This window comes from Contarinia nasturtii, unplaced genomic scaffold (genome assembly GCF_009176525.2).
Source record: "Contarinia nasturtii isolate CC-2019 unplaced genomic scaffold, AAFC_CNas_1.1 Cnas_scaffold_993, whole genome shotgun sequence".
Taxonomy (NCBI): domain Eukaryota; kingdom Metazoa; phylum Arthropoda; class Insecta; order Diptera; family Cecidomyiidae; genus Contarinia; species Contarinia nasturtii.
Window position 1 is genome coordinate 845,408 of NW_022198340.1, and position 26,920 is coordinate 872,327.

Below are 26,920 nucleotides of genomic sequence, written 5' to 3' on the forward strand. Positions count from 1 at the left end.
AAAGCAACGCGAAATGATGTTGGTTACATTCGTTTGTGGCCTTTGTTTGCCTAAGTACATTTTATCGCCTTGTATTTTACTCTTGATTTTACTCGTGCTTGTTTACGATGCCAAGATTTTTGCACTTTGTCGACTATCAAATCGTGATGAAGCCATTGCGAGAAAAAACCATTTTTCCAAATAACTGAAAATAATACAATCATTCATGATTATGTGTGCGTGTGTTAGGTTCATGCTCCACAATCGGTGCACAAAAATTTATGTACTGATTGGTACGGCGCCTCGCTAAAATGTGAAGACTGGACCAAATGAATTTAAGTGCCGAATCAACTGCTGTTCGGTGTGTAACGCCTAACAATTTATTGCACATAAAAGTGACTTTACTTGGACTTTGCATGATGTCGCTCAATAAAACCCGGACCATATAAATATTGAAAACAATTGCACACACATGGCAACGCACATTTGTCTATTTCGGTTCGATGATACATTTGCTTTTTTTGGAAATGCCAACCTTCGACTCTTCTTGTATACATTATAGACTAGCAAAATTCTCAGCCATCCAAATGATACACAAAGTATGTCGTAGCAATGGTAGTTTCGCCACTGACTCAAGACTTATTTATGGCTTGTCGAAACTGTTTTGAAATTACTCTTCACATCAACACATTCCTCGCAGCTTTTATTGCATTCTTAAATGTGTGCTAAGTGCTTAAAATCATTATACTGATCTTTTCTGCCTTTCGACCAAATTTTATAACCATTGAACGTATGCGACGTATGAAACATTATTTGGAAGAGAAAATTTGTCAGGGCAGTTCAGAATAAATAGTTTCAACATTCTTTCTACTCAATGTTGGGAATACTCCGGATGTGGTAAAAATAAACTATTCAAAATAGTTTTTTTCTTTCGATAAATGGGGAATTTTTTGAGTACGGATGAAATTTGTTTTAATATGCTTCAATAATATGTCCCATACAGGACAATAGCGTTATTCATGATGTGCCAGTCGATCGGAAGAAATATTGGCAAAAAAAATCAGGCCAAATATTCAGAATACAAAGCCGCAATGCAGATGGAAATGAGCCAATACTTTTTATGAATTAATTAAACAAGTTCAATAGGGTGACCCATTTTTTTTCGACACTTTTATACTTTTGCGGTTACAGAATTAGATTCGACAAATTTTCTTTTCTAACAAATTCAGTGATTTAGCAAAATAGAAGAGGTTAGCAGAACTGGACTTATTAAAAATTGGTTTTTTTCTTTAAGAAATGAAGTTGACTCAAAGTTTTTATATTTTTTCACAGAGAAAATATCGTTTCAAGTTACCATACCAAGCCAAACATCGAAACACAAAGAAGTGTCTCTTATAATTCTCAAGAAGATTTTTTTATTACTCTCACGATGGCTTAAAAGTTGAAAAAAACATCACTTTTGTATTATAGTTAATTTTGTCGTGGATTACCTTAAAAAATTATCCAAAAAATCCATATTTACTCCGACGTCATGTGTATTTATGTCTCATTAATTCTCGCTATAAAAGAATAAATAAAATGAAAACAAATGCCATATCATTTATATTGATTTTCCAAAAAAGGTATTTTCTTTATTAATTTATTGTTTGAATTGAGAAAATTCGATTTGTCGAAAAAAAAATACTAACGAAGAATTAAAAATTATTGGTTTAGTTATTAAAAACATTTGAAATTGGTTGACAGTTAAGCTGTTACCTGTATCGTTTCGATGAAACGCTACCTTATTAGTACTTCACATCACATCAATATAAATGTTGTTTATCATGGAAAATAAAAAGAAAATCGCGTTCGTCAAAAACGAAAGAAGAAAAATGTTGTATCGTCGAAGATAGCGTTTTATTTGATTAATTTTTCAACAATTTTAAAATGTTAATTTATATTATAGCTACGAATCATTGTTAATTGATTTACTAAAGCTGGTCGGTGTTGTTGATTGCTTAACTGAATGCATGTAATTCAAGACATTCAATTCTGTGCCACAATCTGGTCTTGCTCTAGAAGAAGAGAAAGAGATAGAAAAAAACAGAAATTGCATACACGGTTGTCGTTGGTAAATTTTACAGAAACCGGCACACAAATAAGCAATTCCATTTTTTATACAAACAAAAAATATTCAAACAAAAAATTTTTTTGTTTTAACGAAACGAACAAACAAAAATGTTGCAAATGTCCAAATGAAAATGAAAAGTGTCGAAGGAGAAAATGATATTTCATTTGCGCCAATTTATACGACCGGAAGAATGTCAAAATTTCAAATTAATTCCAATTCGTTGCATCATTTTTTGATTGGTTGAATTTTAGTTTTGCATAGATTTTCTTCTTCTTTAATTATGATATATATTTATTTTAGCAAACTAAAGCGGATTTAAATCAATTGGATGAATCATTGCACAACCTTTGTGTTTGGAATCTTTGTACTTCGGATTCGCTGTATTGTGTGGCACCATTGCCGACGATCACAGTTGCACTTGGTGCACCAACACCGCCGATACTCATTCGTCTCGGTTCGTGGAAACGTTTAAAACATCGGAATAAATTCAAAAATGCTTTTCGAAAGCCTCTATTCATGAAACAGTACGTGATGGGATTGCAGCAGCTGCTTGAATACGCAAGCAATTGAAAATATGTGATTGTTGTGTAGCCAAGTGTTTGGTAGACAATCTGGGGATTGAATAACGCTATCGTATTGATGATGTAAAGTGGTGTCCAGCAAATGAAAAACTCCAACACAACAACGAACAACATTTGAATGACACGCTTTTTATTTTGCAGGCTCTTTTCCGCATTGGTCCTGTGTCAATTGGGGGAGAGAGAGAGAAAAAAGGAATACAAAAACAAGAGTTAATGGTATATTTAAGTCAAGTGCTATTTGATTTAAACGATAAAAGAGCTCGATAATGAAAATGTTAAATAAGAGTATAATTAAAATGTTTTAAATACAAAAGAAATGAATTCATGCTGTTGAATAATTAAGAAAATGCTATGCAAACAATTTTCAATGACGCCGCATAATGTTGCAACAGCAGCCACCTCAACGATGCAAGCACAAAAAGAAAAACGAACAAAGACAACTTTATGAATGACATTATTTCAACGACTGCATTGAGTAAATATTTTCTTCGTCGTTTGTGTGTACACACAGGTGCATCTTAATCCCATTTTCCATAATAAAGAGTCTCCTAACAAATGCTGGCAATATCCACGCGCGCGTGTGTGTAGATGGAGGTGAATGTGCAATGCACAAAATCCAATTATTTTATAAGCTAGAAGCAGAAACTAGAGTGAATATTCATTAGCGCCCGGTTGCAATCTAATATCGCATTCACCCAATCCACTCACAGCTATATAGACATAATCTCATCGTTTCCTTGAATATAATACATTTACATTATTTCACCATGTTCAACTAATTAAGATAATAATAACAATATTGGGTCAACTGAATTCAGATTTAGCGTGTCGAACGATTTTGTGGTATATTCTAATTTCGAGTGCGTTTCAAATCATCAATGGAGTGGATATTGAAGATTGTGATTGCATTTATATTACATGATCATGAAGGTTAACATTGATTGTAAAATTACATGAAGATGGAAACCATACCGCTCGTACGGGGTTCATTTCATTAAACGTCTACACGTATATATCTAATGGTGGAAAGCATCTTGAGAGATTTCGTCTTCAATAGAAATCAATGACCGACGTTTCAATTAAATTGCTGGTTTCGAGTTCATATTACATCGAAACTAACGACTAATAATGACCGTTGAGGGTCGAGTATGAATCGAGAAGAAATTTTTATCATCAACAATTGATTCAAATAGAAACGTTCTTTTCAATTAAATATTTATTTTTTTCGTTCAGCATCGTCTCCATTTCGGTTTTTTCTCTCGCTTCTTTCATCTTGAATGTCTGATTGTATTCTGAATAGGGCTAAAAACCAAAGTGGCCATTTCAAGTTTAATGCTCGTCTTTATGGTTGCTGAAACATAAAAAGATCACATTCGAATGGAATGGCCCAGCATGAAAAGTGCACCCTTATTCACTTTCAATGTGCGCCGTATTGTGGTAGTATTAGCTTTTAACCGTGTTTATGGTTTTACGGTTTCACTTTTGTTTAACAAGCAAACATATTAACACCTGAACTATGTTGATGTTGACTGTTGACGTTGATGTTGTAAGTTTCACCGCGTCCGCTCACTTTCTCTCTATTTCGGTGGTGTATTCTTTAGTGTAGGATTGTTTTTTTTTTCTCTCGCAATTTTGTGGAAAGTCTCGACATCGTTGAAATGCCATTACTCAAGTATCGTTCGCCATAGCAGAGCCAATTCATAAAAGGCGCCATGCACACACATTTTAATTACACCATTGAAAAGCTCAAGTGAGCTAGCACACACAACGTTATTTGCTTGTGAATTGACTGCACTTAACACAGTCAACACGAAAAATAAAATAAAAACTGGAGCCAAACAGCACCAACAATTTATTGTGGACCAAATGCCCTTGTGCCATTGAAATAACTGTGATGTTGAGAGTTTCAACTCTTCATATTGAGTAAATTGCCTCAAAATCTCAAAAATGAAAAGATGTTAAAATGAACTTGTCGACTGAATTACTCAACACACAACCAGAGCACTTTTAGTCTTGAATTAATGAGTATTCCGAAGAAAGTAGAATTCAACGCGTTTCACGCATTTGTATTGCATATGCAGATTAATTTAATTAAAGTGATTAAGTCACATCAAAATAAGCCAAACTGAAATAAAAACCAATTCTATGAATAGACACTTGACGAGAGCAGAATTTAACTGAGAAAAAAAATATATTGTATTTTACGTAGCACTGTTTTCTTTGCGACACACACATAGACACAGTACGCGTCAAATAACATCCTACTTTAATGAATGCGTCTCTTTCTCTGTGCGAATGCATGAATCGGCATCGCTTTAAATGGAAAATAAATTGAATTCAAGATAACACTTCATTGTGTAGTGAATTACATTTTCAATGTGCTTCAAGGAATATTTGAAGCAACGGCCTACCCAAAATAGGTACCATGAAACATGCGTGCACCAAATTCCAAATGACTTTTTGCATATAAATGAAATGGAAAATGTTAAAATAGAGAATGAAATGAGAATTGAGAGAAAGAAGAAAGAAAAAAAGGAAAAATGTGTTGCGCCGTCACAAAGTTGTAAAATCACAAAACCAACAATTATGTTTTTGTGTTGGCGTCTGTTGGCCCAAAGTTCGGTTTTGCAAAAGATTTGAAATCCGATTTCGAACAATTTACTGTGCAACGCACAAAAAAAAACGAAGAAAAAACCACACATTCAAAGTTAGAAAACGACTTGTTCGATTTGAAAACGAGCCAGTTATTCCATTTCAAACGAAAAATGCCGCAAACCTCAAATCAATTGAATCGATTTATGCCAATTTTGAGCGAAATCGGTGACTATGCCTGCAAAAACTTAGACGTCATATTTGTAGCCGTACGTCAGAAAAACATATATATTTTTTTAAATTTCTTAGAGTACGTACCTACGGCCAAACAGACAAAAAAAAAGTACATTTTTCAGATCGCTCGAAAAAAGTACGTAGAAAATGTCAGACTCAAGTGTATGATTCACAGAACAATGTGTGAGGGCACGTTTTCGATCTTTCTTTCTAGAAAACTCGAAAAAGTTGAAAAAAACTTAAATGATTTTACTGTAACTTAATTGAAACTTCGTAAAAGGTCTGTTTTGGTTAAATAACATTCTTGTTAAAATACTCAATTTAAAAGAAAAATGAGGTGTTTTTAATTTTGAAATTATTTTAACATTCTGGTAATTTGAATTAATTTAAATTAACATACAATTTAGCATGTTTTTGCGATAAAAAAACCCTTTTGAATATTTAACTGTTTCCTATTTCACAAGCACACATGAATTATTCATATTAGAAATACACTTAGTAGTAATGTTTGATGTATATCTAAAGTGTGATTGTTGAAATATAAAAATTGATTTCAAAATGTGAAAATTATCAACTGTACGACAAAAAAATAGGTTATTAACTGGATATTTGCTTGAAAATTCTTGAAAATCCACACAAATGTGAAGATTTACTGTATTAGATCGACCACTGCCAAGGTCGATCAGGCATTATTTATTTATCTATCAAGTACTGGCTTAATATTTACGGGGAAAAAATGAATTTGAAGAATTCATGCAAAAAAGACCTGATTATTTCGAATATATAATAAAAAGTTACGTCAATAAATTTCCGTCAAGTAATAATTCGTGCGTCTGCGTCAACGAAAATTATGCATGAAAACCAAAAAACTATGATAATATGACGCACGAAAATATTTGTTTTTGGTTCTGAAACGAACTTGAACAAACAAACAACATCTGGTCCAAAAAATTGGCAAGTATAAGTACAATAACGGTACTCGGCTTGAAACCAGTATTGATTGTTCTGAAACCCATTCAAAAACGATCGTAGCAAGATGAAAGTACTTCTTTTTATTTTTATCGTATCCATTGCCTGCGATGTACTTGCTCTCAACACAGCTCGGGGTGTTTTCAAGAATTTAAAAAGTCCTGGTGTCCGGAACGCAGCAGCCAGGACTCTAAACATAGGTGCTCACACACCTAAACCCGCTATTAAGCCTATGGGCAAAGTAATCCCTCCGATTCGTACAACAAATATAGCCAGTGATGTTCAAAAAATACGCGAACTAGATTTGCTCAAACGAGGACTCAATATCAGCCCAAACGCAGCTACCAACATTGCCAATAGAGTTCAATTCGCTGCCCGAACCGCTGCACAGTCGGTGAAACCATCGAAAATTGAACTTAGTCAAAAAGATCTTGCTGAACTCGCTAAAAAGCTCGCTGCTCTTCCTCAATCAACTCCAGCACGAAAAACAGCTATTCTTACTTGGGGAAGAATCTTGAATGGTATTACTTTTGCGTATGCTGCTTATGCTCTAAGCGGAGAAGTAAGCGATGTGCACCAAAAGGCGTTGGAGATAATGGCAGAGGGTCATAATGACGATGTTCGAAGTGGAATGGAAATTGCTGATGATATTGCGAAAGTTTTGAGTCGAAGAACGTCGGTTACGGAGCGAGCCAGAGTATTAGGAGGTCTCATCAAAACCTACAAGAATTTCAAATCGATTTATGCAGAAAAGTACGAAGAAGAACTTAAGACGTCAAAAGAATTTATTGAAAAGCAACGCAAAAATTTAGTAGATTTATGGAATGGATGGTTTGAAGTTTTAGGGTTTTTGAAAGACGTTGGCTATGACATTAGCAAATATCGCTCCAATATTGAACCAGAGCTTGCGGCTGAGATTAAAAATAATCCATTTTCTGATAAATATGTAGCCACAAAGTATGCTCCACTTTATTAAGTACTCCAACAAAAAATTCAATAAAGCATTTAAAGTATCTTATCTGCAAGTAAGATCGGAGAAAATAAAAATAGCATTTTTACTTCATACGCATCGAAATTATTCGATTACTTTCATTTTTTCATTTGAAAAGTCAATTTAAAAAAGAAGAAAAGTGATGATTTGCCTGTCCAAGAGCAGGAAATGTTCAAGAACAAACAAACAAAGAACACACAGAATATTCACGAACATTCGTATAAAAATTTTGTGGTAAAATCATCATTACAGTTTGTAACACAGCAATACCGAGGCAATGAATGTGTGAATGTGTAACACTGTGTTGTACGGTGTTGTATGGATTTTTCCGCCATGTCAAACGTAATTATAGCAAATTATAGCAGTTGAACTTGTTATGTTCAAAAAAAGAAGTGAAATTCTCAAATTATGATCAATTCAAGAAAAAGAAGAGATAATTTGTACATGTTCTGAAATGAATGTTGTACTGCTTAATTGAGTAGACAACTCTCTTCCTTGCTACTTACTGCAAGTCTACTCGTCAAAATAGCTGCTTTACACCAAACTAATCACTCTCGATTTCGATAATACAAAAATATTGAAAAAAAAACGTAATAAATTCAAATTACAATTACATGAGGTCAATCAAATTATAAAATTCGAGGATAAAGTGTGCAATTTTGAAACAGATAAGGAAGATTATTCTAATACTTATAACAATTTAATTATTAGCCAATAGACGTTAAAATCCACATTTCTTTGAATTCTATTATTTACGTAGTGTAGAATCTATCTAGATAACACTGTAGATAGCATTGTCATGAATTTGAGTTCAGTGGATGTTTTTTCTCTCTTTGACATTTAAAATTCATTTCTTATTATCAGTCATTCCTGTGATTGTCGGTAAAACATTTTGACAAGTAAAATCGGCTGGATTTCAATTCAAAATTAGTTTATCGCAAGTCGCTTACAAAAAGATAAAAAAGGGAAAAAATCGTTTCAATCGTTTTTTAGAACGGTAATCGTTTCAAAGGAGAGGCAATGACTTTCAGTATTTTAGCCGCAGGTGAAAATTCACCAATTACCGCAAATTTACCAATGAGCCAAATTTCTTAAGTGCCATTTTGTGAAACTAATCTGTTTGAATTGAAATTGTTCTATGCTTGCCAAACTAAATCCATTTTAAATGGCTGAGCCTTTGGGCTCGATAGCATGTGCATGCTTGATTGCGTGTGCAAAGCATGTTTTGATTGAGAGAATCATTAAACAATTATGCGTACACTTGGCCATTTAACTTCTGTGCCTTCGTAATTACTTTGAAATTGAGTGGTCTTTTGTCATTGAGATTAGAGTTTGCTCTACACTGATGTTGATGTCATTGTTGTCTCGTTTCATGTTCTTGCTTGTGTTGTTGTTTGTTATTGATGTTCAAAGTTTTGCAAAATTGTCACACTCGTATACATATTACACACATCGATTATTCATTTACCTTCGTAGGCCTGGGCTGTGCTTTTTTGCCGATGAGGTTATCACCATGGATGATTCGTGCGAACAATTTCCTCGTATTTGATGCCATGAGATATTCTCACGTGATTGATGATGACAACTTGATGGACATCTTGTGCTTGGCGTTCCTTGCGAATTTATGTACACCTCAACTAAATTATTAGCTGCTCAACCGTTAAAATGTATACAAACACATAGATTGAAATGGATGAAATAAATGAAATAGAATTACATGAGATGATGATAGTGCATGAAATTGGCTAAGCTTGTTGATTTAATCTATACGGCTTAGTAACAATATGATAGGTAATTTTGCGGTATTCCATTTTGTGATGTATAAAGACTTTCATAATGCTGTTTGCAAAATTGATTTCATATGCGCGTCGATTACAGCGAATGGTTTAAATTCACCGGTGTGTAATATTTCAATACCCGGACATACACATCAAAATATGACACAGAATGATATGCTTTAATTACAATATGAGTGCTTGATGATTTACCGCTTCTGATAAATGTATTAATAAAATTAGACTTTGCCCGTAGCATCTGTTAGAGAAGAAAAATTCACACAAAGTGTTTTGTGTGTAGGTATGAAAAATTCTCATCATCATCGTCTTCCCAAAATGGGAAGAAAAATTTGCAAAGATTATGTTATCATCGTCATTGTGATGTGTATTGCTCTTTTTATTAAATTTCGTGCGGGCATTAATAAAAGACGGTATATGTTGGTATACCATATATGGCGCTTGAAATATGCCATTTGTGTGTATAAACACAAACATGAAGTTGATGTAAAAAACATCATGTTGAAGAACATTCGTTCTTATGTTCTCGACTGTAGCATCTTTCACTTTGATGATGGCAAAAATGATGTGATAAATATGTTGTCACACGATTACTGTGTTTTCCGCTTCCCCTCAACCGCCCGCTTTTCCAACGAAATTCCGGCACATTTTGCCTTTTAACAATATTGAGCTGTTTAATTACGGATCAAGAAAATGTAAAACATGTGTTATAATTTGCATATCCATAACACAAAACTTCATTTACCATATAAAATACGGCTAAAATAATATTCACACACCACCATCACCTAACCGCACAAAACCTATTTTTCGCAAAATATACTGTCGTCAACATGCACCATCATGAAGAGTTTTATCGTTTGAAATATATGAACAAAATGACGGGGGTAAACTGAATACGTACATGATTGTGTTGAATCAAAGGCAAGATGTTTTTTCAATACTTTTTCGGTGCGCATCCCCTGCCACAGTGTTTGTGTGATTAGCGAATATGTTGCTGCCAGCATAATCAAGGGCACTACTAATAAAATTCCATCGAGAAATAGATTGTATGCACGCTCATAATTGCTTGAATTTTCCGGCCAATCTTCACGGCATTTATGATGACCTAATTGTATTATTGTGGGTGCAACAATGTTAAACATGTCATTTTATATCATAAAAGTGATTATTGTTATATTGATGAAGGATAGAATGGGAGATACATTGATTACAAAATTACTTACCTTGACTGGTCGGAATGAGACGACTAAGCACTGCAATCGGTGACATAAACAATAAGCTGCCACACCAAATTAATACTATTAACTTGTATGCATGGCTTAGGGTTTGCCAACGTCGGCTCTTTAGTGGATGACAAATGGCATAAAAGCGCTCCACACTGATTGCAACCAGTGTCCATGCTGAAACGGATACCGATGAAGCTATTTGCATCAAAGAAACGTATTAAGCAAAAATTAATTATCGCACATTTTATAGTTTTAACATTGAAATTTGTTCGACACTAATGTGTCGCTTTAATGCAATTTGCTTCAACATCATGAAACTATCCAATTTGCTCAGTTGACCGTGTCACACAAACTTTTGTAATCGTACCATAAAACGGTACAACAAAAAAATAGTTTTTGACACTTTGATGAGATTTCAACCGATTATCTAGCTAAATTGTCAACATTTCAAGTGAAGGGTTTAAAAAAGTGGTCTTATTCCCGAACAATTACATTTTGAGAATTTCAACGAAACAAGAGAAAATGTGAAAATCCACTTAAAAACTATCTCCAAGTTTATAAGTGATGTTGATTTTACAAAACCGATGCTTTTATCATTTTCATACTAAATGTGTATGGTGTGTATGTGCATGTAAATATAAAATCTATGTCAAAATTTAAATTTTCATCCAAAACTATTGCTAAAACTACACTTTTGGAAAATATTTTGAGGTAAGGTTTTCTCGGTTATTTGTTTATATTGGCAACATTCTTATGAGAAAGAAGATAAAAGCATGTTGAATCTGTATATACATAAAAAAAAAACATAAAATACAAGTGAAATTGCTAAATCATGCTGAAAAGTGGTCACAAAATGAGTGCCAAGAAAATTGTTTCATTATTTCTCAATTTATCAGAAATTGTAAAAGGGAAATAATAAACGACTTTCCAAATAAATCCATTTCAATCAAATATTTAAAACAAAATCTTAATTTAAATATATTTATATGCAAAGGTAATAGCTAAATGGTTATGCATTTTCCCGGGAAATTGCTTCTTTTTGATGAGATCACAAATATTTTATTTTGCAAAGGGAAATACTTTCGAATCTGAAGCGCTTTATTTTTTATTTAATATCCCAAAGCGCTTTGCACGAGTCAAACGACGAGAGTGAAAACTCGGCACTTTTTTTGAGCTATGAGAAAATGAAGCAAAGATGCAGGTGCAATAATGCAAACAAAAACAATCAAATATCTTGGAAAAACGGAATGTTGTTTTTATTGTGCACGCGCTGATTGTCAAAGAAGAAAAAGCACCGCATGAATGCGAAATAAAAAGTCGAAAGAGCAAAAAGATTTAGCAAAGCATCAAGTACTTTTGTGAAAGACAGAAAGTAAGCGGATTATCGTTTAACATTGAACCGGGTTGGTATTACATTGTTTGGTTTTTGGAGTCATCATACAGACATAATCTGTCATCTGTGTAAACATTGGTTCATCAATCATTTTGTGTAAGTCAGAACCCTTTGTACATTTGATCATTACATGCACAACGTGAGTTGTGAATTTATCCGAAAATTGATCTAATTGTAATTGTTGGGCGTGATTGAGAGTGTTTGTGAGGTGTTATAGAGATGAAAGGTAGGTTGAAGCATGATTTCCGATCATGCGACCAACACTTTAGTAGTGAATGTTTTGATATTCATTGATTAAATCCATCAAAATACTTTGCCGTCTGCTCATGAACTCGTCCATATTCGATGAATTTGTTGTGTATCACGTGACATTTTACGTGTTGTCGATTTGATTGATGGCTTCAATGAGTGGTTAAACGATCAATATATAGGGTTGAGCGTGCATAATACGTGCACTGCATCGAATTATTTCTTCAGTGTATCGCCATCAAAAACGACAGAATTTACATTGGCACGTGCTTGAAAATTCATTTTGCTATATGTTATCAGAGTCAACAAATCATCTCATGACATCGAGCGAAAAACATGATCACGATTTGAGCTAAAAAACGTACAAAATAAAAATTGAAAAGTTGATTTTAAATCTCTGCTCGAAAAAGGTATCTGCTTAAGGAAAAACTTCCGTTTTACGTGTATGTCATTTAACGTCAGAATAAATCCATGTCATTTTTTATAGGAAATAATCTTTCGAGATTTTTCCGCTATGACATCCCCTCTTAAATTGAGAACAACCATCATTGTTTTTTCTTCTCACAATTCGATTTTAATGAAATTCGTATTGAAAACAAAAATCGAACAACTAAATATGAATAATTCACGTGGGGATTTGAATGGGCTTCCGTTTTTTTACAAAAAAATCAATTTTTCGCCCTAACCGATTAAATGATGAGAGGTATATTTATGCGATTGAAGTGCTCTAGGTCTAATCTAATTTAAGGCGATTTTCCTTTGAGTTGCTTCTACTCCATTTAGTAAATGTTCGACCCTTTTCACAATTAGTGTGAGAAAAAGCAAATGCAAACAAATGGATTTCATTTGTCAGTACGTTAAGATGTTGAGCCGTACTTTTTCATCTTTTTCATTCGAAATATTGAACACGTTCTTGCGATTCCATTTGGCCGATTGTTTTTAGCAATTGCTTTATTTCATTAGATTTGAAAAGTGAAAATAGAAAAAAATGGGGCAAAACAATCAGTGCGGAAAGATCTGGCTTGTTGGACGTTTTTTTTATTTTACTTTATTTCGGATATGGAGCGTTGAATTCGGTCGAATTTATCTTAGTCCTTATTTAGAGTTTGCAAATAAGTGACGACAACCAGTCCGAATAAAATGTGTACTTTTTTGTTTTCAAATTGTACGATATTTTAAACAATTTTTCGTAGTAAATTTACTATACAAATGCTCCATTTTCGGCCACAATAATGCTTAACAGTTGCATAACATGTGCTTGTGTGAACAGTTACTCGTAACTTTTTTGTTCTTATTACATTTGTGCCGCTGTGTTCCTTAAAACAATTTCCATTGAGTACATTTTATTTTCGCAGTTTTTTGAATTTTCATCCCTGCTGCGTACGCTTTTTTTGTAAAGAAGGTGGAATTTTTCGCCGAGCGTAAGTGACACTTCTTTTATCTTTTCAATTCAAACATTTTCTTCTGACCGTTGTTTTGACTCTGGAGAGAGCAGACGCCCGAATTTTTAATGAATTTTATTCAGTTGTTTAACGTGTTGTCACGGAACATAAGTGTTACTTTGTATAATTTCACTTATTCAATGCTCGTAGCATTTGCAAATGGACGATTTAATCCAAAAGATCACAGAAGCGCTTTGGTTCACACTCGAACGCTTCTTGGCAACAATGTTTCGGCCAATGTTAAAATAATTCAGTACCCCGGAAAACATTGTCAATTTTAGCCTTGTTAAATTCTAATTTATTTAAATACACATTAATCATTTCCAGATGCTGTAAATTGGCTATGAATTAAGAGTATATGCTTGAACGAAATTTGAACTGAGGTCGGAAATTGACCGTTGACACATAATATTCCACTTTCTGGTCGGATTTAATTTAATGCCAAAGTGGTGCTGTATCAAATTCAAATTATACGTCCAAGACACTTAAACTTTGTAAATATTCGACTTTACGGCGCCATGGCATCCATTTCATGTATTTCTAATATCAATATTTCTCCAACAATATGAGCGGTGGTGAAAATGTGTAGGTTTCCAATTGAAAATGAATGATATGGAAAATGGCTGTTGGTGAATGCTTATAAGGAAAAATTGCTTTCAAACATTTAAAAATCAATATGGCACATGTTCCACTTGAAAATCATCATTTTTTGTAAATATTCTATTCTGCAATAGACAATGTTTGATAGAAAGATGCTGATATGTTAACATAAGTTTTAATCAAATATATTGTACGTCTATTTATATTTTGATGTAGCTCGTCAATTTAATTCTTCTGTCAATTCATAAAAGTGAAGATTCTTTTGTTCATGACTCTTGTTATCGTTTCGTTGTGCAAAGAAATAAAGGGACTTGAATAATAAATAGAACACAATGTTCGTTTTTAACAAAGCAGTAAAAATGGCTTCAGTTCCAGGCCACCATCCACATCTCATTGTAATGGTGAAATCGTAATAGATAAACGTTATAAATACGCTCTTATGTTCGCGCAATTTCATCAGCAGGGAAGCATCTACACGACATACGAAGGCAAGATTGAAAATGGCAACACGTCCAATATTTCATAAAGCTTAAAGTCATTCATAAAATTTAAAGAAATTTGCTCATTGCCGTCGTCCTAGTGTAAGGTAGAACGCGTTCACGCAATCAAACACCCCTTAAAAAATGTTAAATATGGTGCACACACTGTACGAGGTAACCCATCAAATCGCGAAATTTATTCAATGTCATTTCCTCTTAATTTTTAGCAAATTTATTTATTTACATCATTTTTTACGGTCGTTCCGTTGTACGCATTATATGCATATTGCCACCAATGTGTTTGCCAAGCGCACACGACACACACACAGCTGTAAAACTCATCTTGGCTCGCATGCTGCACATGGCCATAAATTATGCTGTTTCTATCATTTTTTGTTCGTTATATCTCCGCATGTTGGTGATTGTGTTCATTTTTTTTTCTCGTCGGTTTGACGCTACATTGTGATATATTTTTCGTTGTTGTTGTTGAGAAAAAACTAAAATAAATGGAAAAGTCGTTTTACGAGAATTCAATTCTGTATCCGACACATTTTGTTATCCCAAAACCGAAAAAAAAAATTGTATATAAACGGCAAAACTTTATCTGTCTATTTTCAAATGAAAACGAAAAGTTGGCCACACACTTAACAAAAAGCAAAAACTTTTGCCCTCATTGCCACAACGATTTTTGCCAGACAACATGAATGCAATGTCAAAAAGTACATGGTGCTTGAATGTGAATTATATATATATAAGTCTTTGTGACGTTTCTACTCAGTCGAACACACAATGTGTGCAGCATTGAGAACTAACAAAAAAATCAAGCGCTCACACACAAACGGAGCGTACAATGTGGCTTTGTTAGGCTGCTGCGAAATTATCTTAACACACCAGAATTGATGTGAACGCTCACGCGGCAAATACACGCATTATACTCTTTCTTTTCATTTTTACAGTTTCGTCTGTGTGTGACGAATGGCAATTCATTGGCCTGGATTATGGTGCTTTAGAAGGTAGTCGAAACAAAGAAGGATCATTTCATGACGAATGTTGAGAGAAAAAAAAGAACAACAACCCAAAACTTATAAACATAACACAAAACAATGTCGCCCGTGTTTTTCGATGTTAACAAAACAACACACCAGAGAATCAACGGAGACTCAGTGATTCGAAATAGTAAAATTATATATATATATACTTATAAATGAAAAGAACACCCGAATATTGCCAACTCAATATATTGTCAGATTAGATCTAAGTAACGGTTTTAAAAACAGTACATTGATAGAGATTATGAGGCACGAGAACAAATGCAAGCTTTTTTTGCTGACTAAACTTCACTTCAAGTTATGATGAATTTTGTTGTTCGCATTTGTTTCCAATTTTTTTTGCTGCTTGGATCCGTTTTTTGTGCATTATTATTTGGCGTGCAGGGTCTCTGCAAGATACTACGGCGCTCTGGTGTTACCAAGAAAATTGGGTCCTATTATTTTTCTTTTGAAATGTCCGCAGTGCAAATTGATATCAAAAGCTATTTGATGCTATTTTTTAAATAAAGAATTGCTTTAAAAAAATTAACACAGCCAATTTGTACATCGCACAGCAGGTCTGAATTTATAAAGAACGACACCGCTAAATATACTGCCACCCTGACTCTCATCGCTAATTTTTTATTTTTTTTTTATTGACTATGAAATTTGACGCAATGATAAAAAATGTCCACGGGTAAACGTGTCGGATGAAATTGGTATTTTCAAAATTTTAATGAACCACCCCTTTGACGTCATAGGCAATACAGATACATTTTTCACATTTTTATAAAAATGCACAGTAAACCGATGTAAAATATAAATATCAGTTGAAATTGGAAATTCAGTCAATTAAAACTTCAATTAAATACTAAATTGAAAATAAATCGTCGAATTCAGTTTGGAATAATAATGTTGCGATTTATCATACTTTATCTGTGCACAACTGTGTTAAGCGTGGTGATTAGCAATGAACAATATAAAACGGTAAAAACAAAAAGTGGTTTAGTAAGAGGCTTGCGGCAATATACAATTTGGCATGAAAAACCATTTTACTCTTTTCGGGGAATACCATATGCAAAACCGCCAGTTGGTGAATTGCGATTCAAGGTAAAAACCTCAATTTTTTGAAACAAAAATATTGGTATATCATAAATAAACCACATGCTCTTGTTATGATGGAATAGGCAACTGAACCAGTTGATCCGTGGTCAAATATAATCGATGCCTTTGAGTATCCACCCAGATGTTCTCAAAGATATAAAAGTTCACGTCCAACGAGCGAAAATTGTCTTTTTCTAAACATATTCGTGCCAGGTGAATGCGAGATCACACATTTGAGTTTTACACTAATATACTTACAGAATCGGTAGAATTTACAGTTTATTCATCTGTCAACACATCTGTCAAACAGCTGTGCTGAATTTTATAGATTCTGTTATTGTATTAACGTAGATTTTCTCTCTGTAGTGAACACCGAAGATTCAAAGAAATGTTATTTTCATACGTTTCGTTGTAGATTTGAAAAGAACGATAAATCTAGCGGTATTGTTATATTTTCATGGTGGATTTTTCGCTTCTGGAAGTGGTGACGATAAGGGATTTGGGCCCGATTTTATGATTGAACATGAAATCATTCTCGTTACAATGAACTATCGACTTGGTATGCTGGGATTCATGAACTTGGGTATTCCAGATTATTCGGGAAATATGGGATTGAAGGATCAGCAAATGACATTGGAATGGATCTATAAAAATATCGAAGCTTTTGGTGGCGATAAAAATAAGATCACTATTGGCGGAAGCAGCGCAGGCAATATATAAATATTTTATAGTTATCCAATCATCATATCTTCATATGGGTTTGTATTCTTAAAGGCGGACGATCTGCTGGTTTTCATTTGATAAATGACGAATCATCAAAATATTTCAATCAAATGCTCAGTATAAGCGGCACACCAAATGGAATTTATAATTATCAAAAGGGCGATCATCGATGTCTGGCGAAGATTTTTTACGATAAATGTACAAGCACAATTTCAAATAAAATGTGGAGATTGTTTGGTTTGGAAAAGACCAAGGGTAAGTCGGAATTTATAATAAGTGAGATCGCTTTTTGAAGTAACTTATTTATCACTAGAGCCACCCAGCGACGAGGAATTGGTTGATTTTCTTAAAAATGTTGACGTTGATAAAATCACGGATTTCACTAGACAAACTACCAATGACCTGTTTTCACCATGGTCTCCAATAGTCGAAAGTAAATCATCTTTTCTCTTTTTTGAAAAAAAAAAAATCAAATTACAAACATTTCAGAATCAAATGCAAAACATCCGTTTCTGCTGGAAGATCCAATGAGTAAATTACAAAAGACGAAAATTAACAAAACGGCCTATTACACGTTCGCTGAATTTGTAAGTTTTTTAGGAGACGAGCATCAAATAAAGAAACTTGATAACACCTAACTTATATCTTCTCAGGAGTATATAATTTTAATACATTCCAACGCAAGTTATTCTAAAGATATAGGGACAATTCATAGAAATGCTCATGTTGAAATCCCAATTTTCGGACACAGAACTTTGTTTAGGAAGAAAGTGAGTAGAACATGAAATCTCTTCCACAATAAAATTGAGTTTAACAATTCTCTTACAGCGTTCCTATCTTGAGGATGTATTCAAACGAATACGTAAATTTTACTTTAGCAATGCATTGACGGACGAAGAAAAGTTAAGACAGCGTCTCATCATGGATTCAGATTATTATTTTGTTTATTTTATCGAAAAATGGGTGGAAAAACATGTTGCTGTTTCCAATAAAAAAACCTTTTACCATCGGTTTGTTCTCATCAAAAAATCACTTTTAGAAACAAAAATGAAATTTGGCTCATTAGATTTTCAGCACACACCATACTAAATCCACACAACATCTTTGAAGGTGCTAGCCACGGTGATGAGACATTTTATTTATTTCGGTATTTTTTATTCATGCAAATTTTCAGATTTTCGTACAAAAATTGAATTAATATAAAAATGTTAAATTTTCGTAGATGTCGCGATTATAATGACTTATACAAATATATATTCAATCAAGATAACAGCAATACTACGATTGCTTCTGGAGTGATGCATAATTTGCAAATGTTGATTACCAACTTTGTGAAAAATGGGTAATTTATTACTGTTCGTTCTTGTGATTATCCGCAAACAATATAGTTTAGCAATATCTCTTTGCTTCTTCGCATGTGCGATCTTTTGGATTGATTGACGTTTTGTGACAGTAAATATCTTTATTTCAAAACACCTTAATAATAGAAAACCACTGAATAACGGAGATCCTGATGAGTACTTTCTCCCAGTTCGTCGTTCGAGCGAAGCTCATCAATTTCATTGTATCGATGTGACAAATGATGGAATAGTACATGGATTAATTGGTCCAAATGGTAATAGAACTAAAATACTGGACAATATTGTGGAAGAAGTAAAGATATTGATTGAAGAACATGGAGACACAATCACCAAAACACCAATTGAACAGCAGTGTGATGAAATAATTGGTTGGTAAAAGATGGCACTTATTTTCTTAATAATTAAGTAAAATAAGTTGATGCCTGATTTAATATGATGGAAAATTAACTAACAAAATTTTCTTATATACTAATATTGTATTGGAGCTCATAAATAAAATCAAAATTAAATAACCTTCTTTATTTTATTATGGAATTCATCAGTGAGTGTATGACAGCGTTCATTTCACAAATGTTGAATAAATGAATATCAATAAAAAACAACATTATTTAAATTCAAGAACAAATTCAGCATATTTTGCGCTGCAAATTGGGCACTCAGATGTGAATAGGGCCCTGGTAAGCCATGTCGTTCGGTCTTTTGGCTTTTTTTCACTTTCTTTTTCGCCATCACCGTTCTTCTATGCGAACTGCCGAACTTTATAAACTTTATACTACCGAATGAATTCATTCCATCAAGCGAAAAATGTATTATTAGGGTAATGTGCTCAACGTACCAGTGATATATGGGACACTTTCCGTTTGGCATACAGATTAGAATGAACTCGCTTTCGCAGTCTGTTGAAGGCATTTTTATGCCACATACGTACTACGTATCCATGATGCACGCTTCCATGAACTCTATATCGATTCGATGTGAAGCGTGAAAATTGAACGAACAACAAACAAAATTCACTGACTGCAACACAGATAAATCTGACGCGTCGAAATTGAATTGATGTGTAGTTTGGCTTACACAAGAAAGCACACTCTCGCATTTGACAGCTACTTTTCATTCATTCTCATCAGCTATGCTGCTGTTGATGTTTGCTGGAGTTCATCAACATATCATTCATGCATTTTTTTTTATTCATAATTTTTTGTTTTTGACATTCTCATAATTATATTATTCTTGAAAGTATAAAAATATCAACTGAAACTTTTGTTTTCATTCATATTTTTTTGTTTTTATGAATGATTAACATCCAAACAATATAACGTTGAACAAACAAAAACTCATGAATGAATTATACACTTCATTATTTTTGGTTTAATGAAAATAAACTTCCGTTCTGAAATGTCCATAATTTGGTTGGCTACCCACGTTAAATGAATGCAGACGTTTCCTCCAGCTAAGAAAATTAGTTTGAACCCATAAGTCACACAAATAACATACTTTTTTTTGATATGGCAGATCCTTGTCTACCATTAGATATTTAAATTGGGCGTCGAATTGTTTTCTTTGGCCATTAAAATGACGGTTGATTTGTGTGTTTGCGCTTATTGGCTTTTATTTATATTTTGTGCAAATTTCCATGGTGACAGCAGTCACAATGCGAAAATCTTCCAACAATCGAAATCAAAACAATACACAATTTCACAATCCATTTCGTTATCATTTCCTTGTGAATAAATGTGAATGCTTAATTTGTGTCATCATTTTGGAATGTTCGTTGATTCAGCACCATTTTGTACACAAATGACATAGCGACATTACCATTTTCTTGACGTTTAATTTCATTGAATTTGAAATTAAAGACGATAAATTTCGGCTGTTGTGTCATTCGAACATATTATTCGTAAACTAAAGCCGTTACCGAGTCAGCTATTTATCAAATGACATTCAGATTAACAATCACACAAGCCGAATGACAAAGATGGTGTCATTGAAATTTCGTTATTTATTTTATCAATGAGATAAACAATTGGCTTCTATTGCTCTTGTATCTCTTATTCTCTAACTTTCGAAGAAAAAAAAAGAATATGAAACGTCGATAAGCTTGATTGGTAAACTGTTTATTTTTTAGATGACAGCGATTTGATTTTCAATGAAAAGTGAATGGGAATTTGAGTAATCCCATTGAAATATTTGTTTCGACTTTAAACAATCCTGGCTAACAACATGCTAAACGAATTACATCAACTTGTGTAATCCACTTGAAAAATCGATGTTTTTTGATTTCGTCAAAAGACAAAACACTCGGCATTTAATGGATTTGGTATTAATAAATCAAAAAAACAGACACATTGAACACGAACGGATACAATTAAAGTCGAAAATTGGTTTTTGAAGTGGATATTGATCGGTCGCTACTTTTAGCACAATTATTGTATTTATGAGCACACAATTGATTTTTCGGCAGCAATATTCACAAAAATCGATTATGAATCGTATCAAAAACGACAAGTACGCTTGTACCGTTGTTCGAAATGGATTCAATTAATTAGGATGCTCGAATTAGAATGCAGTTGCTTGTAAAAGCGCATTTGAAATATTTTCCCACCGTAAGTAATCGTGCCAAATTTAATTGCAACTTTGTATAAACGTAGAAGTTTCTGAATTCCCAAATATGACTGTTGAAAATGTTGGCACAGAATAGAATAGCAAGCAACGCAATTTGACTGCATCAATCAAATTGAGAAATTACTTGTTTTTCTGTTGCCACAACAAACTTGTCTCTACACAGTGAGATATATTTGAGTAAGGTTACTCCGATGTTCGGAGTTAGTAGAGCGTCTACCCCTCAAAATGAGTTAAAAGAGTATGATTCACACCGGTATTGGTGTAATATGCGTAAGTCGCTTGTAATCGATCTAAATGAATAGCGGCGACGCATGAAAACGAAGTGAGTGAATAGCAGCAAAGGAAGATATTTTGTTTTTATGCATTGCCGCTATTTCTAAGTGAATTGCTTACAAGCGACTTACGCGTGTAACACCAATACCGGTGTAAATCATACTCTTTTAACTCATTTTGAGGGGTAGACGCTCTACTAACTCCAAACATCAGAGTAACCTTACTCAAATATTTCTCACTGTGTACGCTGACCCATTTCAACATTTTCAATTTAAATCAACACATTTCACAAAGCCAATTTATATTTTAATTATTTTGTAGCCGTATTTTCCACTTTCATTCGTTTTGCTTTCTGGAAAAATCAATGTTTTTTAACTTTATTTCAAGCTCATAGTAACAACAGTATAACTGTTACGGTAACGTAAATTTTGTGTACAATTTAAAATCCGCCACCCGCAAATATATTTCGAGCCGTAACTTTTGTTCTGGTTGTACTCTTCTCCGAATATTTTTCTCGGGTGTTGATTGAATTTAATTTCCAAAATAAAACTTTTAATCGGAAAGCATTTAATTTAGAATTTGGAATTAAGCACAAAGAGCCGATTTAACATTTTAAAACACAAAAGCGCTCGAAATAAAAAAAAAATGCAGAAAATATTGTGAGAAAAATGGTGAATAAATACGCACTGAAATATAATTAAAATATTCAGATACATGTTAATAAACTTACCTTGTAAATACGGCAACAGTTTGCACATCAATTCGCCGAATACAAAGTCCCGCAAAAGTGTGCCAACTAAATGTACAAATAAATGGTAATGAATTCATTGTTATTGGATATTAAATTGTGGATGCCCACTGAAATTGGCTATTTACCGAGTGTGAATGGCATACAAAAAATGCCTAAGAGGATATCCGAAACGGCTAAATTTAATAAAAATACATTTGTTATGGTTCTCATTCGACGATTTTGCACCAGTGTCATAATAACCAGTGTATTTCCAACTATTGCTAATAACAGAATTGTTGCGTATAAAGGTATTTGAAGGTTTGCACTCGAAAGCAAATCCGCCAATGAGTTGGCCGTTGCATTATTTGTAGTAACATTTGGTGTCGTTGCAATCATGGTTGTTGTTGTTGTTGCAGCGGTTGTCGGTATACTATTGCTGCTGCTAACACCGTTTGTGGATAAATATTGTTGTTGAAGGTGGTGTTGAGGCAAAACGGATGATGCACGATAGAACGTTTCATTATTATCGTTCGACCAGGTGACGTTTTGTAAAAATGGAATAAAAGTTGCAGTCTCATTTGGCGTCATCGCTTTTTATGTATTTTCCTAACTTTCTCTCTGGTTTTGATGTCGCGCGCTCTCTGTATCGCTCGTATTAAACCTCAGAGACGAGAATCCATCAAAATTACTCGCACATAAATTGTACGCGGTGTTCATACAACATGTTGCAAATGTTTTAGTTTCGTATCGTTGGCAAGTTTCGTTTCATTCGTTCGTTGGTTCGTCTGTTTGGTTGCAGAATTGATGGCAACAGTGCAAGTGTATTTGCGGTCGAAACAAGTGCTGAAATGAGAAATGGAGACGATTAATTATACGTTTCATGCTATATAGTGGGCAAGTGTGTGTGTGTAATGGTCGATGTATACATCCATACGGATTTATGGATAGAGAAAATGTTTGAAAATTAATCAGCATTGTTCCGAGGTCAAATACATACATATCTGATGTGTAGGAAGCAAAAACCGAAAGCAAAAATATTATCCAATTTGAAGTGAGAACCAATAGCTAGAAATCCATTAAAAAAGGGAAATTGCAAATGCCAAAGACCTTTCACAAAATAATTTGCGCACTTTATTTCGCACGCAAAGAAGACCCCAACAACAACAACCCAATCCCAGCGTACACCAATCGGATCATACAACAAACGGAACAAAAGATTTCACCATAAAATTATATGTTCAATGAAAATGATCACATTTCCATTCAGACAACGCCAGCTCTTTACAGTCTATTAACATGCAACCCATGATGGGAGGCAGAACGACACAGAAAATGAATAAGAGGGGAACAATAGAGATAAACACAGACAGACAGAAAGAGAGGAAGAGGAAGAGAGAGAGAACATAATAGAAAGGAAAAAAATGGAAAAGTGCTTTTGAATAAATCGACAGAATATCGATTTGTGAATAGTTTAACACGATGCTCAGCTCAACTAGATGCAATTTAAATAAATTATAGTGATTTTGTTCGCACGAAATCTATTTTGTTTGATGTTGATTCGATAAAATGGCTTGCGGAGCTTTGTTTCGAAAAGCTTATCAATTATATGCTTTTGAGTCGAACGCTCGTAATCAACAATATAAAATGACGAAAAGAAATGAATGAAATGAAAGGAGGAGTCAATGTTCCACTGTTCTCGCTCATTCAACTTTTAAGCTATCGATTTTTGTGTTGATTGCAACACATACAACGAAAGAGGAAGAAAGAGAATGAACAAGAGAAAAAGAGAGAAGAAAAAAAAGCGAAAATGTTTGAAAGAATTACATTTTCTGTGTCGCACATCCTGTCAAATGATCCTAAAATCAAGTAGCAACAGAAATAAAAAAGGACAATGTGAAAAAAGCGCTATCAACATGAACTATAAATTATTATATATACGCAACTGTGAAGTTTTGAATTATATTCGAGTATCGCATAAAACTTGTGCTGTCTTAGATACAGTTCAGAATTGACGTTGAAAAACCATTGTTTAACACTGGTGGCAAAGACTTCCTTCCATCGCAACACTAATCCGTGTCATACCATGGATTTCACATGCAACCAAACATTGAGCTTTCCAACACATTCATACAACCACTGACTCACTCTCGCCCCGCCACGCCAACAGAATTAAAAGCATTTTCAATAACAGCACATCCGGGACAGAGTAGAAGAATAGACAAAAATATGTACAGAGAGGGAGAGAGAGGGCACCACCGAAAGCTCATCACTCACATGATAGCATGTACAGCGTGTGCATGCGAAGCGACAGAAGGAGTTTATGTAGCGTATCATTGGTAATAAATATAAAATGTTTTTCACTCTCTCGATTTTCTACGCTGTCGTTTTATCTTCGTTCACAAAAAAAGCAAGAAAGAAAACATTTTTCTTCGAAATATTTGCCAGCCAAGCATACCATGCATCCAAGGATGTTCCAAGTGAATTCAATAAAAAGGGAAATTCCGCTATTTATTCAAATCGTATATGAACTTTGAAGACTAAAAAAAGAAAACAATTTTCAATCGCATTATGCATGCGCAATGAGTGATTCGGCACTGATCGAATAGAAACATCGTCTTCCTCGGTGATGACGCCGACACCATTCATAATCGAGGCTTATTCATTCCGTAATAAATCACTTAAAGGATTTTCTATCCAATGCAACAGAGAACTCTGAGAGATTCCCAGACGAGAAAGAGAACTCTCTAACTAAATTCAGTTAAATTGTTTGTTTTTTTTTTTTGCAGAGATGAAATGCATTTGAAGAATTTAAAAGTGCAGGAGAGTTGAGTCTTTTTCGTTTTGTGTGAAACGGCAAGTCATTAAATTCCAACATTGATTGCAAAATTGAAGAGTACATTTGCAAAATAAACGACCATTAAATGAAGAGCTTCTCAAATAAAATCGGTATTTCGGTCATTTGCAATGGCATTGTGAGTGTACTGTATTGTTGTTGTTATTTGTTAATTCTCTTTGAAAATTTGAAATGCAATCAAACTGGGAAAAATAGCATTTCCAAGTGTCTTTTTATCTTTTTCACTATCAATTGTCTTCCGGCTATGAGAAGCATCATTTCATTTTCTTCAGCGTTAAATTCGTTTGTTGAATTTTAATGAAATTTCCATCATAGCGTCTGAATTAAATATGACACATTCGGATTGCGAATGGTTCTCATTTTCGGATTCTAAATAATGACTGAAACATGATTCTCAATTCACTTTGATGCTTTACAACTATCGAACAAATTTCCATTTGGTTCATTGTGCCAGTTCAAGTCGATTGAACCACGACCGATGAACAAGAACGAAAAAAATCAGTGTGTCACACGGTTATCAACTTTTCTGTTCTCGCTATTGAAAGCCAACGCAAAATTGAAGTGCATTCGAATTTTCTTTTCTTGTTCCTTCATGCATTTTTCTTGTTCTTCGGTCTGCATCGCCTCAATTCGCATTCCAAATGATTCGTTGGCTTTTAGAAAATCCAACGATCAGTATTCAGTTCATATTACATGATATTGCTCCATTCAATTTAAGTAAGCAAAAAGTGACTGCATTCACTGTTCGTTTCGTCCCGGCACCACTTCATGTTCACACCATCACGCACACACACAAAGTTTATTTCTTTATATCATTAACTTTGAGTGAAGAAAATGAAAAGAACCGAACAGAATAGTGCTTCATTTGAAATGGCCAACGGATGTTTTGGGTCAATATCGACTTCGACGAACAATTAGTTTTAATTTGCTTTGTTATGAAAACATATTGAGATAATAAAGTGCTTGAAAAAAAAAATCGCATGACAAAAAAACAGAACAACAAAAGATGAGCAAAGTTCCAATCGATGTATCATGTTTCGCTTTAGTTCTGGAAATGAAGAACATAAAAGAAGAACGAAAAAAAAGTCGAGCAACATTCAACATCGTTTATCTAGCTCAACGCACCAAATGCATCCAACTCCATTATCTCATTGTGCAGAAGAATTGGTTTTATTTTTCAGTGTAACATCACGATAAATTCGTCTCGCTTTCACTCACTTAAATGCTTTGAATTGCGCGTTGTTACGTGACCAAATGTGTTTCACACCATGAAATTTTAACATTGCGTCAGAGCAGTTACATTTTCCATAATCATTATCCAACGAAAAACGATTTCAAATCGGAGGGAAGAATGAAGATTCGAGAAAATATAAGCAAAACAAAAACATTTGTTGAACAAAAAACATCAACGACTTTTTTTTCGATATCGAGAATCTCGATTCACTATCTCAGTCAGAGTTAGAATAACAATAATGTGTTTATTGATTAAATGATCAAAAATGTTTGACAATACAACACTCAATTGGTCTAAATACATTTAAGCATTTTTTTTTTTCGGTAACCAACTGCTGTACAACATGAACT

The 26,920-nt window shown here is 33.8% G+C and overlaps 2 protein-coding genes across 2 annotated transcripts in view; one reads left to right on the forward strand and one right to left on the reverse strand.

Moving 5' to 3' along the window:
- Window positions 1–1,689: 1,689 nt before the first annotated feature.
- The window catches only part of LOC116343187 (cholecystokinin receptor type A-like), a 69,637-nt gene continuing 44,406 nt past the window's right edge, over window positions 1,690–26,920 (reverse strand). Inside the window, exons 2-8 of the mRNA XM_031771117.1 lie at window positions 22,629–23,325; window positions 22,483–22,548; window positions 10,476–10,673; window positions 10,154–10,357; window positions 8,925–9,105; window positions 2,435–2,830; window positions 1,690–2,033 (exon numbers count right to left, since the gene is read on the reverse strand). Coding sequence (XP_031626977.1) covers window positions 1,925–2,033; window positions 2,435–2,830; window positions 8,925–9,105; window positions 10,154–10,357; window positions 10,476–10,673; window positions 22,483–22,548; window positions 22,629–23,070 — 1,596 coding nt within the window. The 5' untranslated portion in view covers window positions 23,071–23,325 and the 3' untranslated portion in view covers window positions 1,690–1,924. The remainder of the gene's footprint in view (window positions 2,034–2,434; window positions 2,831–8,924; window positions 9,106–10,153; window positions 10,358–10,475; window positions 10,674–22,482; window positions 22,549–22,628; window positions 23,326–26,920) is intronic.
- LOC116343186 (esterase B1-like) lies at window positions 16,517–19,369 on the forward strand. Its single transcript, XM_031771116.1, has 11 exons — window positions 16,517–16,779; window positions 16,857–16,986; window positions 17,189–17,482; window positions 17,548–17,751; window positions 17,810–17,929; window positions 17,986–18,083; window positions 18,150–18,266; window positions 18,325–18,506; window positions 18,563–18,643; window positions 18,719–18,838; window positions 18,984–19,369. Exons 1-11 carry the CDS (start codon window positions 16,582–16,584, stop codon window positions 19,231–19,233), a joined length of 1,794 nt encoding a protein of 597 aa, XP_031626976.1. The 5' UTR covers window positions 16,517–16,581; the 3' UTR covers window positions 19,234–19,369.

Coding starts and splice junctions, on each gene's coding strand:
- LOC116343186 (XM_031771116.1), top strand. CDS start 16,582: ATGTTGCGATTTATCATACTTTATCTGTGCACAACTGTGTTAAGCGTG. Junction 18,084..18,149: donor ATTACACGTTCGCTGAATTT/GTAAGTTTTTTA, acceptor ATATCTTCTCAG/GAGTATATAATTTTAATACA. Junction 18,507..18,562: donor AAAAAAACCTTTTACCATCG/GTTTGTTCTCAT, acceptor TTGGCTCATTAG/ATTTTCAGCACACACCATAC.